Source organism: Dreissena polymorpha, chromosome 15 (assembly GCF_020536995.1).
Source record: "Dreissena polymorpha isolate Duluth1 chromosome 15, UMN_Dpol_1.0, whole genome shotgun sequence".
Lineage (NCBI taxonomy): Eukaryota > Metazoa > Mollusca > Bivalvia > Myida > Dreissenidae > Dreissena > Dreissena polymorpha.
In genome coordinates, this window is record NC_068369.1 from 10,471,462 (window position 1) to 10,484,857 (window position 13,396).

At 37.1% G+C, this 13,396-nt stretch overlaps 1 protein-coding gene across 1 annotated transcript in view; it reads right to left on the reverse strand.

Annotated features, from left to right (window-relative positions):
* The window catches only part of LOC127860153 (amyloid-beta precursor-like protein), a 54,486-nt gene that overhangs the window by 7,961 nt on the left and 33,129 nt on the right, over nt 1–13,396 (reverse strand). The window contains exons 6-9 of the mRNA XM_052398035.1: nt 3,941–4,036; nt 2,410–2,568; nt 1,944–2,172; nt 803–913 (exon numbers count right to left, since the gene is read on the reverse strand). Of these exons, the coding sequence (XP_052253995.1) occupies nt 803–913; nt 1,944–2,172; nt 2,410–2,568; nt 3,941–4,036 (595 nt within the window). The remainder of the gene's footprint in view (nt 1–802; nt 914–1,943; nt 2,173–2,409; nt 2,569–3,940; nt 4,037–13,396) is intronic.

Genomic DNA, 13,396 nt, shown 5'->3' on the forward strand with positions numbered 1-13,396 from the left:
GTGACCTAGTTTTTGACCCAGCATGACCCACTTTCGAACTCGGTCAAGGTATTATTAGGACAAATGTTCATACCAAGTTCATGAAGATCGGACAATAAATGTGGCCTCTAGAGTGTTCACAAGGCAAATGTTGACAACGGACGGATGACAGACAAAAGGCCATCACAAAAGCTCACCATGAGCACGTTGTGCTCAGGTGAGCTAAAAATCAGACCAATATCTGCAAACGCGTAGGAAAACACTCTTGAAAACTATAATTCGAGGGAAAGTTCAAGGCCCGTCACTTCCCCTAAAATAAATGGACCAGAAAAAAAACTAAAACTTGACCTGTAAGTCATTACTCACACACACCAAAAATTAGGTCAATATCTAACAGTATTTTTGAAAAAAAAACAACTCCATAAACGGATTCCACTTTTAGACAGACAGACTACTGTTCATTACTTTTATTATTGAACAATATTTATGTTTTATTGAATACAACCTGTTCACATGACATTTTGATATAATATAATTAAAATATGGGGAAGACAAATGATGTACAATATTGAACACCTGTTCTTGTTATCTCTCACATTTGTGTCCCATATCATTTGCTCTGATTAAACCTCAATCAACAGATAATATGAGCCTCAATCTGGTAAAACTGGGCTTAATGCGTGTCCCAGTTCAGCCTGTGCTTTCTACACAGGCTAATTAAGGACAGCACTTTCTTCTTTTATGGAATTTTTCATTAAAAAAGAGGTCTTTTCTAAATCAAAATTCAATGTTAGCGGAAAGTGTCAACATGCAAGGTGCTTACTGTACTGTATAACGATCTCCTTGACTGGCTCCTGTGGTGCCTGTGTCGTCATGACAACCACATCATCAATGGTCAGGTCCAGGGAGCGGAACTTGTCATGACGGAACTGCTCTGAAATGTCAGATGGGGTAAACTTGTCATGACAGAACTTCTCTGATATGTCTGATGGGGTAAATTTGTCATGACTTTACTGCTCTGACATGTCGGATGGGTAAACTTGTCATGACATAACTGCTCTAAAATGTCAGCTGGGGTGAACTTGATATGATGGAACTGCTCCTTTATGGTTCCCCCTTCATACCCCTCTACTGCTCCTTTATGGTTCCCCCTTCATACCCTTCTACATTGGCAAAATGTTCATACAAAGTACAACATATGATATAAAACTTCAGGTTTGCTGAGCAATGGCATCATTTAATTTCCTGGAAAAACAATAACACTGAAAGAAAAATCTATAAGAAAACCTTGAGATATGAACGGTCTTTAAAATGTCAGAGGTACAAATATCTTAAGAAATTACCAATCCTGTACAAGATCGGTTCATTGACATGCGATACTGTCAAGTCTAGACAACTGGTTTCATAAACATCTGTGACACAATCTGGATTTCCTGACTCCAGGTTGATTGTTCCAAATTAACCATCGAAAAGGTTTGAATAACAGAAAAGCAATCTGCACTAGTTTATTTTGTTGTTGTGTTCAACAATAGGACAAAGTGATCGGTTTGAGAGGAATGTCATTGAATGGAACATTTCAAAAGGAATCAACACATTATAAGACCATAACCTCTGTCCCTTGAAAAAAAATCAACCCATTTGAAACGTTATCAGTTTGAATGGAAGAAAACACCTGTTTTCATTGAAAATAATTTTGTTGGTGAGAAATGCATTTAATTATATTTGAGTTTGTAAGTGCTTGCTGCAAATGGACTATATGCCTTAATAATTATCAAATTGTTGGCATTTGATCAATTTCAACGCCATTTTTAAATTATGGTTTTCAAGATATTAATTACAAATGATTTCTGTACCTATAACAGGCTAGAAATGATTTGAGTAACGATAACAGTAAAATATTTTCGTACTGATAACATTATAAACAATTACTTTACTAATAATAACATCAGAAGTTATTTTTCTACCAATGACAGGGCGTATCTTCTTCTCCAGTTCAGGATCACGTTTCAGCATGTTGACAGCATCGGCAATCCTCTCATCGATCAGGTGCAAGTGTCTGACAAGGGAGTCCCGAATGCGCGAGGCCTCCGTGGGATCAGTGTCCCGTAGGTGCTCATACCGGTTGACCGTGTGCAGTCTGTCCTTCTCCTCTGTACGGATGTACTGCTTTAGGTAGCCCAGGACCTTTGATGCCTGTGAGAAAAGGGGAAGAATTATATGGGCCCTGTTCTGTGAAAAAGGGGCTTAATGCATGTGCGTAAAGTGCACAGGCTAATTAAGGATGACATTTTCAACCTAAACTGGATATTTGCTTAGGAGAGACTTTTAGTAAATGATAATAAAAATTTCATCATTTTTATGTTATTCTTATGAGGAAATGAGCCTTTATTTGGAAATATAAAGCCCTGCCTAATCGGACTGTCTACTCACTGAAGGTGTCTTGGATTCGAGTTCCTCCTTGTACTGGGTCATCAGCAGGCGCTTCTTCTTGTTGAACATGGCCTGCACACGCTGCTGGTGGAGAGAGATCAGCTGCTTCTTCTCAGAGTCAGCCTCCTGCTCAAACGCCTGGTACAGCCGCTGGAAACGCTGCCAAAGTAAGAATATAGCATGTGGTACAGCAACTGTAAACACTGCCAAATACAGAATATAGCAAGTGGTACGGCCGCTGAAAATTTTGTGAGAGAGAAACAGAGAATATAACATGTGGCGCAGGCGCTGGAAAAGCCGTGAAACAGAGAATATAGCATGTGGTACATGCGTTCAAAAAGCTGTAAATAGAGAATATAGCGAGTTGAACAGGCGCCGGAAACAGTAAGAAAAAGAGAATATAGCATTGGGTACAGTTTGACTAATTGCATGTGCCTAAAGTGTCATCCCAGATAAGCCTATGAAAACCGCACCGGCATGTCAGGAACGACACTTTCCCCCTAAACTGGATTTTTATTTTTTTTAAACACACAAAGTTCAATGTAAGCAGAAAGTGTATTTCATGGTTTGCAGGTGCAAACTGAATATGCTTATCTGGGCCGACACTTTCCACACATGCATTAGGCCCAGTTTTCCCAGAGCAAGGCCCTTTTTATTATATTCAAGTGTTTTTTTATTATAATAAACCTTGCAGTGAAGGCATTCGGCATATCTTAAGAATACTCAAAAAAGTATTAATTTTTTAATGACAGCCAGACTCCATTTCTGCCCAAAGTATTCCAGCCACATTTCCAAGACCAAGACACAAGTAACTGGTTTTACATCAATCAAAACTGAACCGCGTGTTATTAATAATTCAGTTCCAGAAAGCTTACAAAAACATCACCTGGACTGAGCCATATTGATCAACCTGACCTGATAGGGCAATATAATATTGATGGAGAGATACTGATGACATGGCAAAAAACTGTGGCTAAACTTGTTGCAAAGGTTTTTAAATAAAACAGTTTGCACACCAATCCAAATGTTCTAATATTGTATCATTGAAATATCCTATCTATAGTGAACTTTACTGATAAAAAGATTCATTAATAACTTAATTGTATTTCATGTCGTGTTTAATGTTAAATAAAAGCAAAAAAAGATAATATGTTAAAATCTCTTGATAGAAGCACATTAAAAATCAAAAGAATATTGCAAATTCAAAGCTGATAAAAACTATAAATTTAGTAAACAAAAAGATTCCTCATAATACATTATTTTGCAATCTAAATTCATCCTTAAGTACATACCTACATGTAATGTCAAAAATAATTTTTGCCCTATCAGGTATTGATAGATTTACTTCAAACACTTTTAAACTTTAGAACCTTTCAGTTTCATAGAATTTTTAAATTATCCCAAAATTGAATCTAAGTGGAAAGTGTCATCCCTGATTAGTCTGTGCATACAGCACAAGCTAATCTGGGACGACACTTTAGGCATTGCATTAAGCTTTCTCACCACACCTCGCTATGGTCACCATGGTTACCTCAGTGATCTCCTTGTTGAGGGACTCCGCCCCCTTCTTATCTGTCTTCATCATCTCAGCCAGGTTGTCCCTCGCCTCCTGCCATTCCTTCATCATCTGTAACAGGTCATGCATGGTTTATTTGTTTTGCTGGTGACTGGTATTAAGTAAAAACTGAATGTTTATTTTTTGTAAGTGACCTTGGCCTTGTATCATTAACATACTTAAGTCAATATTCTGACTCTAGTTTGATTTCTTTTTTTCACGATTTTTTTAGAGGAGTTTGACCTTTATGCTTAAATTTGATGTTCATAAAAGCTTTTTTTGAATTTTGAGTGCAACTCAACATTGATTTTGAGGAGGAATATTTCCATATTCTTATAGCTGAGATTTGCTCTTGTTTTGTGAGCTGACCGACATACTCAATACTCAGCTGAATTAAAACTTATGAAAAATCATCTTACTGAATTGAGCTAAGAATATTCATGATACTGGGTCATGGACCCACACACAATCCAAATGAACGCCCATGCAATTTTACATTTTAATATAACTGATGTATCTCAATTGCAACTGAGTAATTGCCAGAAGGCAGAGTTTGTTTCTTCACATCCAACCATTACAAAGATCATCTACGGCAGTCCGCACAAGCTAATCAGGGACGACACTTTCTGTATAAACTGGATTTTTGCTATCAAAAGACTTTTTGCTATCAAAAGACTATCTTTAAACGAAAAATACAATAAAAGCCGAAAGTGTAGTCTCTGATTAGCACACATTAAACCCCCTTTTCACAGAGCACCGCCCTTATCTAAACAAACATTGTTCTAAGATGATCTACTTTCATGGAGAGGTTAATAAACAATAATCTATTATTATAACTTTTGGCATGATATTAACGGAATAAACAATGCTTTAGTACAGGTTTCTATCTAATGGCTTCTATTATTCAACAAACGTTCACCAGATGTACAATTTTATCACGATTTATTCATACCAGACACATAATGGTTACTATATAATGTACATCGATTCTTTCTTGGAAAGCCTATGTAATTACAGCATATTTCATGGCAATTATTTTTATCTGGAAGTTTCCAAACATGGGAATAATGATCTGTAGATTATCTAATGGTAACTGGAACTGCAATTATGCTCGCTTTAGCAGAAGAATTCTGGTCCCTGGAATCATTTCAGGAAGATATTACATCGACCTCAAGCATATCTCTTGCCATTTGTCACGTTACTTCATGAGAGCATATTTTGAAAAAAACTTGACAGTAAGTGTAAAGCCAACTGTGTGAAAACAGTTTATTTGAACCGCATTTTGATAAAAACAAGCTTAATTCATGTGCCTTAAGTGTTGTCACAGATAAGTGCAGTCCACACAGGCTAACCAGGGACAACACTTTCTGCCTCGACTGGACATTCGTTGAGAAGAGAATTCCTTTCAAGGAAAAATTATGTATAAAAAATTATGTATACACGGAAAGTATCGTCCTTGCTTAGCCTGTGTGCACAGGAAATTAATCTGTCTTTCAGCTGTTATTTTATGCAAGCCATGTTCCATTACTACGCATGACAAACACCAATCTAGCAAGTACTGAATAGAAATCTTTATCCCGGAAAATCCATACTGTCTACTTGTACAACAGCCACTGTTGATTTATCAATGATGTTTTAATAAATCTCTTTTGCTTGCGTTCTTCATCAACATCTATATTCTTGCATGTTGTGTTACCAAGCATTTTGAATGTATGTTGTTCCTAAACTATTCTCAACAGACTGGTTGTCAATATTTTCTTGTCATCATGTATTATTTCCATACTGTTTCAAGTTTCCTATAAAAATAAAGTGTTGAATCTGTTAAGATGCATTTCTCATATTTTATTGACTTAAGTTATATTGACCTCCTAGATATTGTATTTTTCATAATTGCGGTCAAAATATCTTGAATTAAATCCAGGGGTGTCAATTGGCCAAAATCTAAAATCCTGAAAATAAGCCTATCGTTTGGGGGCCAGAGCAAAAAGGGTTAATAATTCATGTAACTTTGTTAACTAGTGTTTATAACTTTGTAAACAATATGTCAACGTAAAATAATTTGTGTTTAAGATAACATTTTGTGACAATAATCTTAAAATTCCAGAAAAAAATGCTCTGATTTATATCAATATCAAAATTGGTCCTTAAGGGCCAAAATCCTGATTTCAGGAATAATCCTGAACTTTGACACCTCTGTCAGAATTGCACATCTTACATTTTTTTGTCATTTCCGGTAGTCTTTTTGCATTGTTGCCTTGTTGCCTTGAAAATCAATGAAAGGCCAGATTAAAGGAGTAAGAGACAACTTGTGTTCAGATCTCATCTGGAGCTCTGTTCTTGATTAAATTGAGCCTTGCTCTGTGAAACTGGGGTTTAATGCATGTGGGTAACTTGTGGTCCCAGATTAGCATATGCAGTCCACACATACTAATCGCTTAAAGTGTTTAAAGGAAGTCTCTTATTAGCAATAATTGCAGAGTAAGCCTGAAAAAGTTGCCTTAATAAGCCTGTGCAGACTGAACAGGCTTATGTGGGACGACACTTTAAGCACATGCATTAAGCTCCTTTTTTCAAGATGAAGGCTACATTGTTATACAGTCTAACCTGTCTATAAAGACCACTCAAGGGATTTGGTCGTTGTGGTCTTTGTTCACAGGTGGTCTTTATTTCCAGGGTCGATTGAAACTTTGCAAAATATGCTAGTAGTATTTAAACAGGTACCTTATCTATTTATGTGCTCTTTTGTTTAAATGTTTGAATACTTATGCATGTGTAATAAATAAAGGATTGAAAACACAGTTTTGTTTTTATTATTTCCATTCCCTTATGTTTTTATTATTTATTTCATTGATCATATACATTTATAAATAATTATTGACATACATGTATATGTACATGTAATTCAGAATGTTCTGGATTTGAGTTTTGCCTACACCAAGATCACTAGCCACTCGTCTGCAACTGTGTCCTTTAACTAACAAACTAATGACCGCAACGCGTTCTTCCAACATCAAGAACTTACGCTTGGAAGCCATGATGGTTAAATTGAACTGATTACTTGTCTATAATCTATGCACGTCTTATCAAGGAGAAATGTAAGAAGGGAATGGCTATCAAAATGTTTGTATTTCAGGCATCGCTATTGATATAAAAACGTTAATTTTCTAAATGAGTTGATGAAAGCCCCAAACTTGTCTTTGATATTTTCAGCAATTACCGTATTTTACCATGCATAGCGCGCAGTTTTTTACCTTCAAATTTCAAAATAAAAATTCAGTGCGCGTAATACATTGACACAACGCTTTCCTGGTTGCTGAATTGCAAAAAATCCATTTCGTGATCGTAAATCTTCACAATTGCCGCCATTTTTTTATTGCAGAAAACTACACCCTATAATGTTATAGACTGAAGGGGCCGTTGTCGAAACAACAAATAGCGGGAAACGGTAGGAATGAACGGGGTAGTAACAGTTTTGACAAAAATTAAAAGATGAACAAAATGTCTTTGTTGGTGTTTTCACACTTCTTCATTGATTGTTCATTTAAAAAAATCGAAGTATATCGATCCCCGCGTCGTCGTGGTATTGTTTGTTAAAGTTTTTGTTGTCATGAAAACTCGTCTTATTTGAAATGACGCTAATTATTTCCATCATATTTCTCAACTTCGCTTTTGCTTTATTTTGATAATTTAATCCAAAGTTTAATGTTAGCAATTCCGAAAATTGACACTCTATGTGAATTGACAGTTTGACGTCATCAAAGGAAAGCCGCTTCCTGTCTGAAGCAATAAAGCGACAAGTTTCTCGCCGACAAAATTGGCTTCCTTTGTCTAGCAATAAACATGCCGAACCAATCCTGTGTTTGTTCCTCAATGGCAATCGTCCAATTAAATAATAGCACATGCAAAGCTCCGCCTTCAAACCTTTTGCAGAGAACGGAGGTGGAGTTTAACTGTTTATTGAGCAAGTGTTTTACGTAAGTTGAATTCCGATTTGCCGAAATTACTCGGCCCTAAGCATTGAAACGACGAATACATTTATCAATGATTTTCTGATCTCTGCATTAATATGCTACCGTGCGAGTATACTACGTAGGTTACAAACCAACAATAGAGATATAGACTCGTTTTATTTTCTTTCAATAGAGACAAACAAATGATATTTGTCTAATTGCTTTACGCTGATAACGCCGATAACGCCAACTGTATGGAATAGAGCGTTCGGGTGTATTGTTTGTCTCACCATAAATTAATTAACTAGACGCAGTGAAGGCGCGAAATACCGGGTCAAAATGGATTTAATGGGAGCATCTCTTAATGGGGAAATATTTTAAGTCGATGAAAAAAATAAAATGGGATCCACGGAAGATTTGCGTAAAATTGGACATTGCGATGTTGCGGGTCTGCAGAAGACTATGTCATACGATTTTGTGAGCGGCAGGTAATAAAAATGTTACACTGTTCAAATAAGAGGAATAGGTAATAGTGGTCGAATTTAACGCGCAGGGGTCTTGAAAAAACACGCACAGTGCGCAGCAATAAGGACATGTACGGTGTTCTTGAGAGAATAATCTTAAAAATTGTTGAAAATATAGTGCCCTGCAACCCATGCTCCTGATCGTATAAACGCTCCCTACTTTAAAACAAAATAATAAGCGCCCGAAAAACTTAGATTAAATGATTGCGCAATATAAGAATGGCGGCCATTTTCGGCCCAATTTTCAGGTTTTTGGTCTTGAATTCTTTTTTTTTCTCCATTTTGGCTTTAAAAAATCGCATGCGCGTTATACATGGGAGCGCGCTATACATGGTAAAATACGGTAGTACATTAATCGCGAGTCACTTTAATACAAAGGCAATATTTTTACACTTTTGACAAACTGCCAAATGCATAAAAGAAGCAGGCAACTACCAATTAGCAATGCGTGTTAAATAACGAACAACTGCTATCGAGTGCAATAAACTGTCACTTGCCAATATTTCCATAGCGACCGACTAGTCCACTGGTAAGATGTGTACCACGTGACTACACAGCGTCATGGCGGCCATTTTTTTTTTGAAAGTTGCAAAATTGTTGATTTTTATGATTGCAGTGGTTGTTGTAAGCTATCAAAATGGACTTTTGGGAATGTAAAAGGGCAGTCTTTGGTCTTTGTTCGCAGGTGGGCTTTATTCGCAGGTTCAATATATAGCGAAATCGTTCCAGAGGAAATCGGTGTGGTCGTTATTGACTGTTGGTCGCTATTAACAGGCGGTCGCTCGGGCAGGTTGGACTGTATGTCCTCTTTATAGCCCTTTAATAATTTATTTCAGCACTATTACACATCAACTTGCACACTAGCTAACAAAATGCTTAAACATGGAAATAGAAATGAAAAAAATAGCCACCTTATCGTTTGCCTATTTCCCTACATCTTAATTGAAAGTCTTTTCAATCTTGGCAACAATGTCTGTCACTCATCAGATAGAAACTTGGAGATGATGTGCTTGGCATTTAAGACACCTTGATCAATATGGTATGCATCAGTAGAAAACTATTTATGAAACAAAATGTTCATAAGATCCTAGATGACCCAGTAGCCAAAGAAAATGTACAATCGGCCAATCACAAGTGACACGCACTAAAACACTATAAACCTAAATATAACTGTTTAATTTCTCCTGATATGGATCTTTGATGCCATGATTTCTGCCATTCTGGCATTCCCTAGAGAGGAAAGAGCGTATTGATCTATTGATTGATGGAACATGGATGGGCTGACACATGCAAGTGGCACTGGTGGTGGTGCAAGTAGACTGTGAGTCATCGCCTATGAGTAACTCACTTTGTCTAGACAGTGTAATTTTGAGTCAATCACAATTCTTCAAACAAAATTCTAGAAAATTGCATCACAGTGTAGCTTAGTTAATGTCTGTGAGGATGTTTCCATGTTTTAAACAGTATTTCAGTAATATCACGGCAGCAGTAAAACTTGTTAACAGCTTCCTTACATGTGCTTGAAGGCCATGAGTGCTAAATGCACAAATTAAAACCTATGCCTTACTTGGATCTGTAGCAGTGGCAAAAATGGCCATAGAAATAATTTGTACATACGCCAATTGTTTGTTTATTCTTTTATTTATGAACTCAGGGGCCTCCAAAAAACACTGCATCATGTGTTTTTCACATCCTGTATGTTTCTTAAATAACTATAAAAGCGAAAATGCATTTTCATTAGTTTTCGCCTTTTGCATTTTTTTAACTATGTTTGATGGTTTTGAAAGCACCAATGAAAAACTACCTATTATGATATCTAACATGTAAGATGCAGAGTTCTGGGAAAACTGAGCGTCATGCAAGAGCAAAAAGTGCCATCACAGATCAGCCTTGACTGAATGTTTGTTTAGAAGATACTTCCTTAAACAAACGCTGACATTGTCGTGCTGGATGAGCCTGTGTGTACTGCACAGGCTAATCTGGGATGATGCACAAACGCTGACATTGTCGTGCTGGATGAGCCTGTGTGTACTGCACAGGCTAATCTGGGATGATGCACAAACGCTGACATTGTCGTGCTGGATGAGCCTGTGTGTACTGCACAGGCTAATCTGGGATGATGCACATGCATTAAACCCATTTTTTCAGCTCAAACAGCAATCTTTCATCAAAGAACGTTATTTAACCCACTTATGCCTAGTGGACTCTCCCATCCTTCTAAATTGGATCAATTTATTTCCAAAATTAGGGATGTCTAGTATATTTATCTCTATATTTAGAATATTTCTTACAGAAATTCCTTTAAGCAAACAGCGCAGACCCTGATGAGACGCCGCATCATGCGGCGTCTCATCTGGGTCGACGCTGTTTGCCAAGGCCTTTTTTCTAGACGCTAGGCATAAATGGGTTGGTTAAATTAGCAATGTCAATATTGGGATTACCATTAGAATGATAAAACCTGATACAATGTGACAGTAGCATCTACCCATTGAGACCTCCCATTACAGTCACAGACAATCTCTGACTACATCAATTATGTTAATATCTGCATCTGAGCACAGGTTGTTACAGGACACAAAGTGAATCATCAGTTGTTATGTGTAAGCATTTTAACTGCGCAGAAGACTTTTTGTTCTGTTAGAATTACAAACTAAAATTATTGCGTAGTGCCTTTTGTTCATTTCTGTCCATTATGCAGACATTTCAGACAAACTATATAAGGCATGTTCACTTTTATTGATTTTCATCATTGAGATGTGTCTTCAGAAAGGGTCTTATGCCATATGTGGCCTACTCAGCTCCAGACTGGCCTGCACATTTGCACAATCCGGTCAGAAGATATCCTATCCACTTTGGAAACCATTAAACCTTGGGTAACTTTATAGTGGATGTGCAGACTGGTCTGTAGCTAAGCTATGGAATAAAACCTATTTTTCATCATTTGGCTCAATTTACAATGACTCTAAGACAGATTATGTAAAGTAGAGTGAATTTGCAAACTTCGGAAAAGTGATGACTTGATGTGGTAGAGCCGTATTGTTCACAATGGAAAATAATAGCTGTAATAGGACAGTGGTACATTGGAACATTATTTTGATTTTAATTGAAGCGGTGTCTTGGCTATAGCCATGAAATTTGGCATGCTCCTCCATAATATCTGCCCAATGCACACTCTAAAATACCAGAATGTCCCAGAATATCCACTTGTAGAATCAATTGCATTTGCAAGTCAATAGTCTCCAGTGAATGTAAACTTGTATCAATATATTATGCATACAGGATAATGGCATAACCAAGAGCATCTACACATGTACTCAGATTGATTTTCACTAAGAAGATACTCCCTTATAAACAACAAGATGCGTTTGTGAAACACAATGTCCCCCTATATGACGTTTGACCTTGGAGAATGATCTTGACCTTGTGAAGGATGACATTGACCTTGACCTTTCACCACTCAAAATGTGCAGCTCCATGAGATACACATGCATGCCAAATATCAAGTTGCTATCTTCAATATTGCAAAAGTATTCATAAAATAAGCGGTTTGGGCCACATATATTTGACCTCTGACCTTGAAGGATGACCTTGACCTTTCACCACTCAAAATGTGCAGCTCCATGAGATACACAAGCATGTCAAATATCAAGTTGCTATCTTCAATATTGCAAAAGTATTTACAAAATAAGCGATTTGGGCCACATATATTTTACCTCTGACCTTGAAGGATGACCTTGACCTTGACCTTTCACCACTCAAAATGTGCAGCTCCATGAGATACACATGCATGCCAAATATCAAGTTGCTATCTTCAATATTGCAAAAGTATTCATAAAATGAGCGATTTTGGCCACATATATTTGACCTCTGACTTGAAGGATGACCTTGACCTTGACCTTTCACCACTCAAAATGTGCAGCTTCATGAGATACACATGCATGCCAAATATGAAGTTGCTATCTTCAGTATAGCAAAAGTTATTGCAAAATGTTAAAGTTGGCGCAAACAGACCGACAGACCAACAGGGCAAAAACAATATGTCCCCCACTACTATAGTGGGGGACATAAAAAGACAACAGAAAAAAGTGTCTTCCCTAATAAGCCTGTGTGGACTGCACAGGCTCACTGGGACAACACGTAAGCATTAAAATTGAATCCCATTTTTCCAGAAAGAGGCTCACTTCTTTCATCTTTAAACTGGATCCAGACATGTTATCAATATATAAATTGGACCAATTCAACTGGAAGATTCCTTCCTGTTACTTCCTCTAAGTACTAATTTTCTACAGCTAATAAGAGCAAAGCCAATTGGTGCCCTCTCCAGAACAGTTACCTACTGGTCCGTAGGAATAATACCAGTCTTTAAGTAGCCAATGTGCATAATGTAAATGAGCCGTGCTCTGTGAAAAGAGGATTTAATGCAGTCCGCACCGGCGTATTAAGGACGACACTTTACACTTTTATATTTTTTGTTTAAAGAAAGTCTTAGCAAAAATCTAGTATAGGCAGAAACTATCATCCCTGAATAGCACAGGCATTCAGCCCAGTTTTACTAAAACGCGGCTCAAATGGTTCTCCACACAGGCTAATTAGTAGCAACACTTCAACTACACTGGATTTTGTCAAAGAAGAGACTTCCTTTAAACAACAAATACTATGAATACCAGAGTGTAGTCCCTGATAAGCCTTTGTGGACTTCACTTACTAATTTGGACCAACTCTTTACGCACATGCATTAAGCACAGTTTTCACAGGACATTATTTATTTGTCAATACTTTTAAATACTTCTTCCTGCTTTTGGCTGGATTTAGACATGCTATCAATAAAAAGAAATCTGACAATTTCCACTAGAAAATTCATTGCTTTTACTTCCCTTAAGTGCTAGTTTTCCACAGATAATTACGGCAAAGTCTAATGGGGCCCTCTCCAGTAACTTGGGGCGGTAAATAACTGGTCT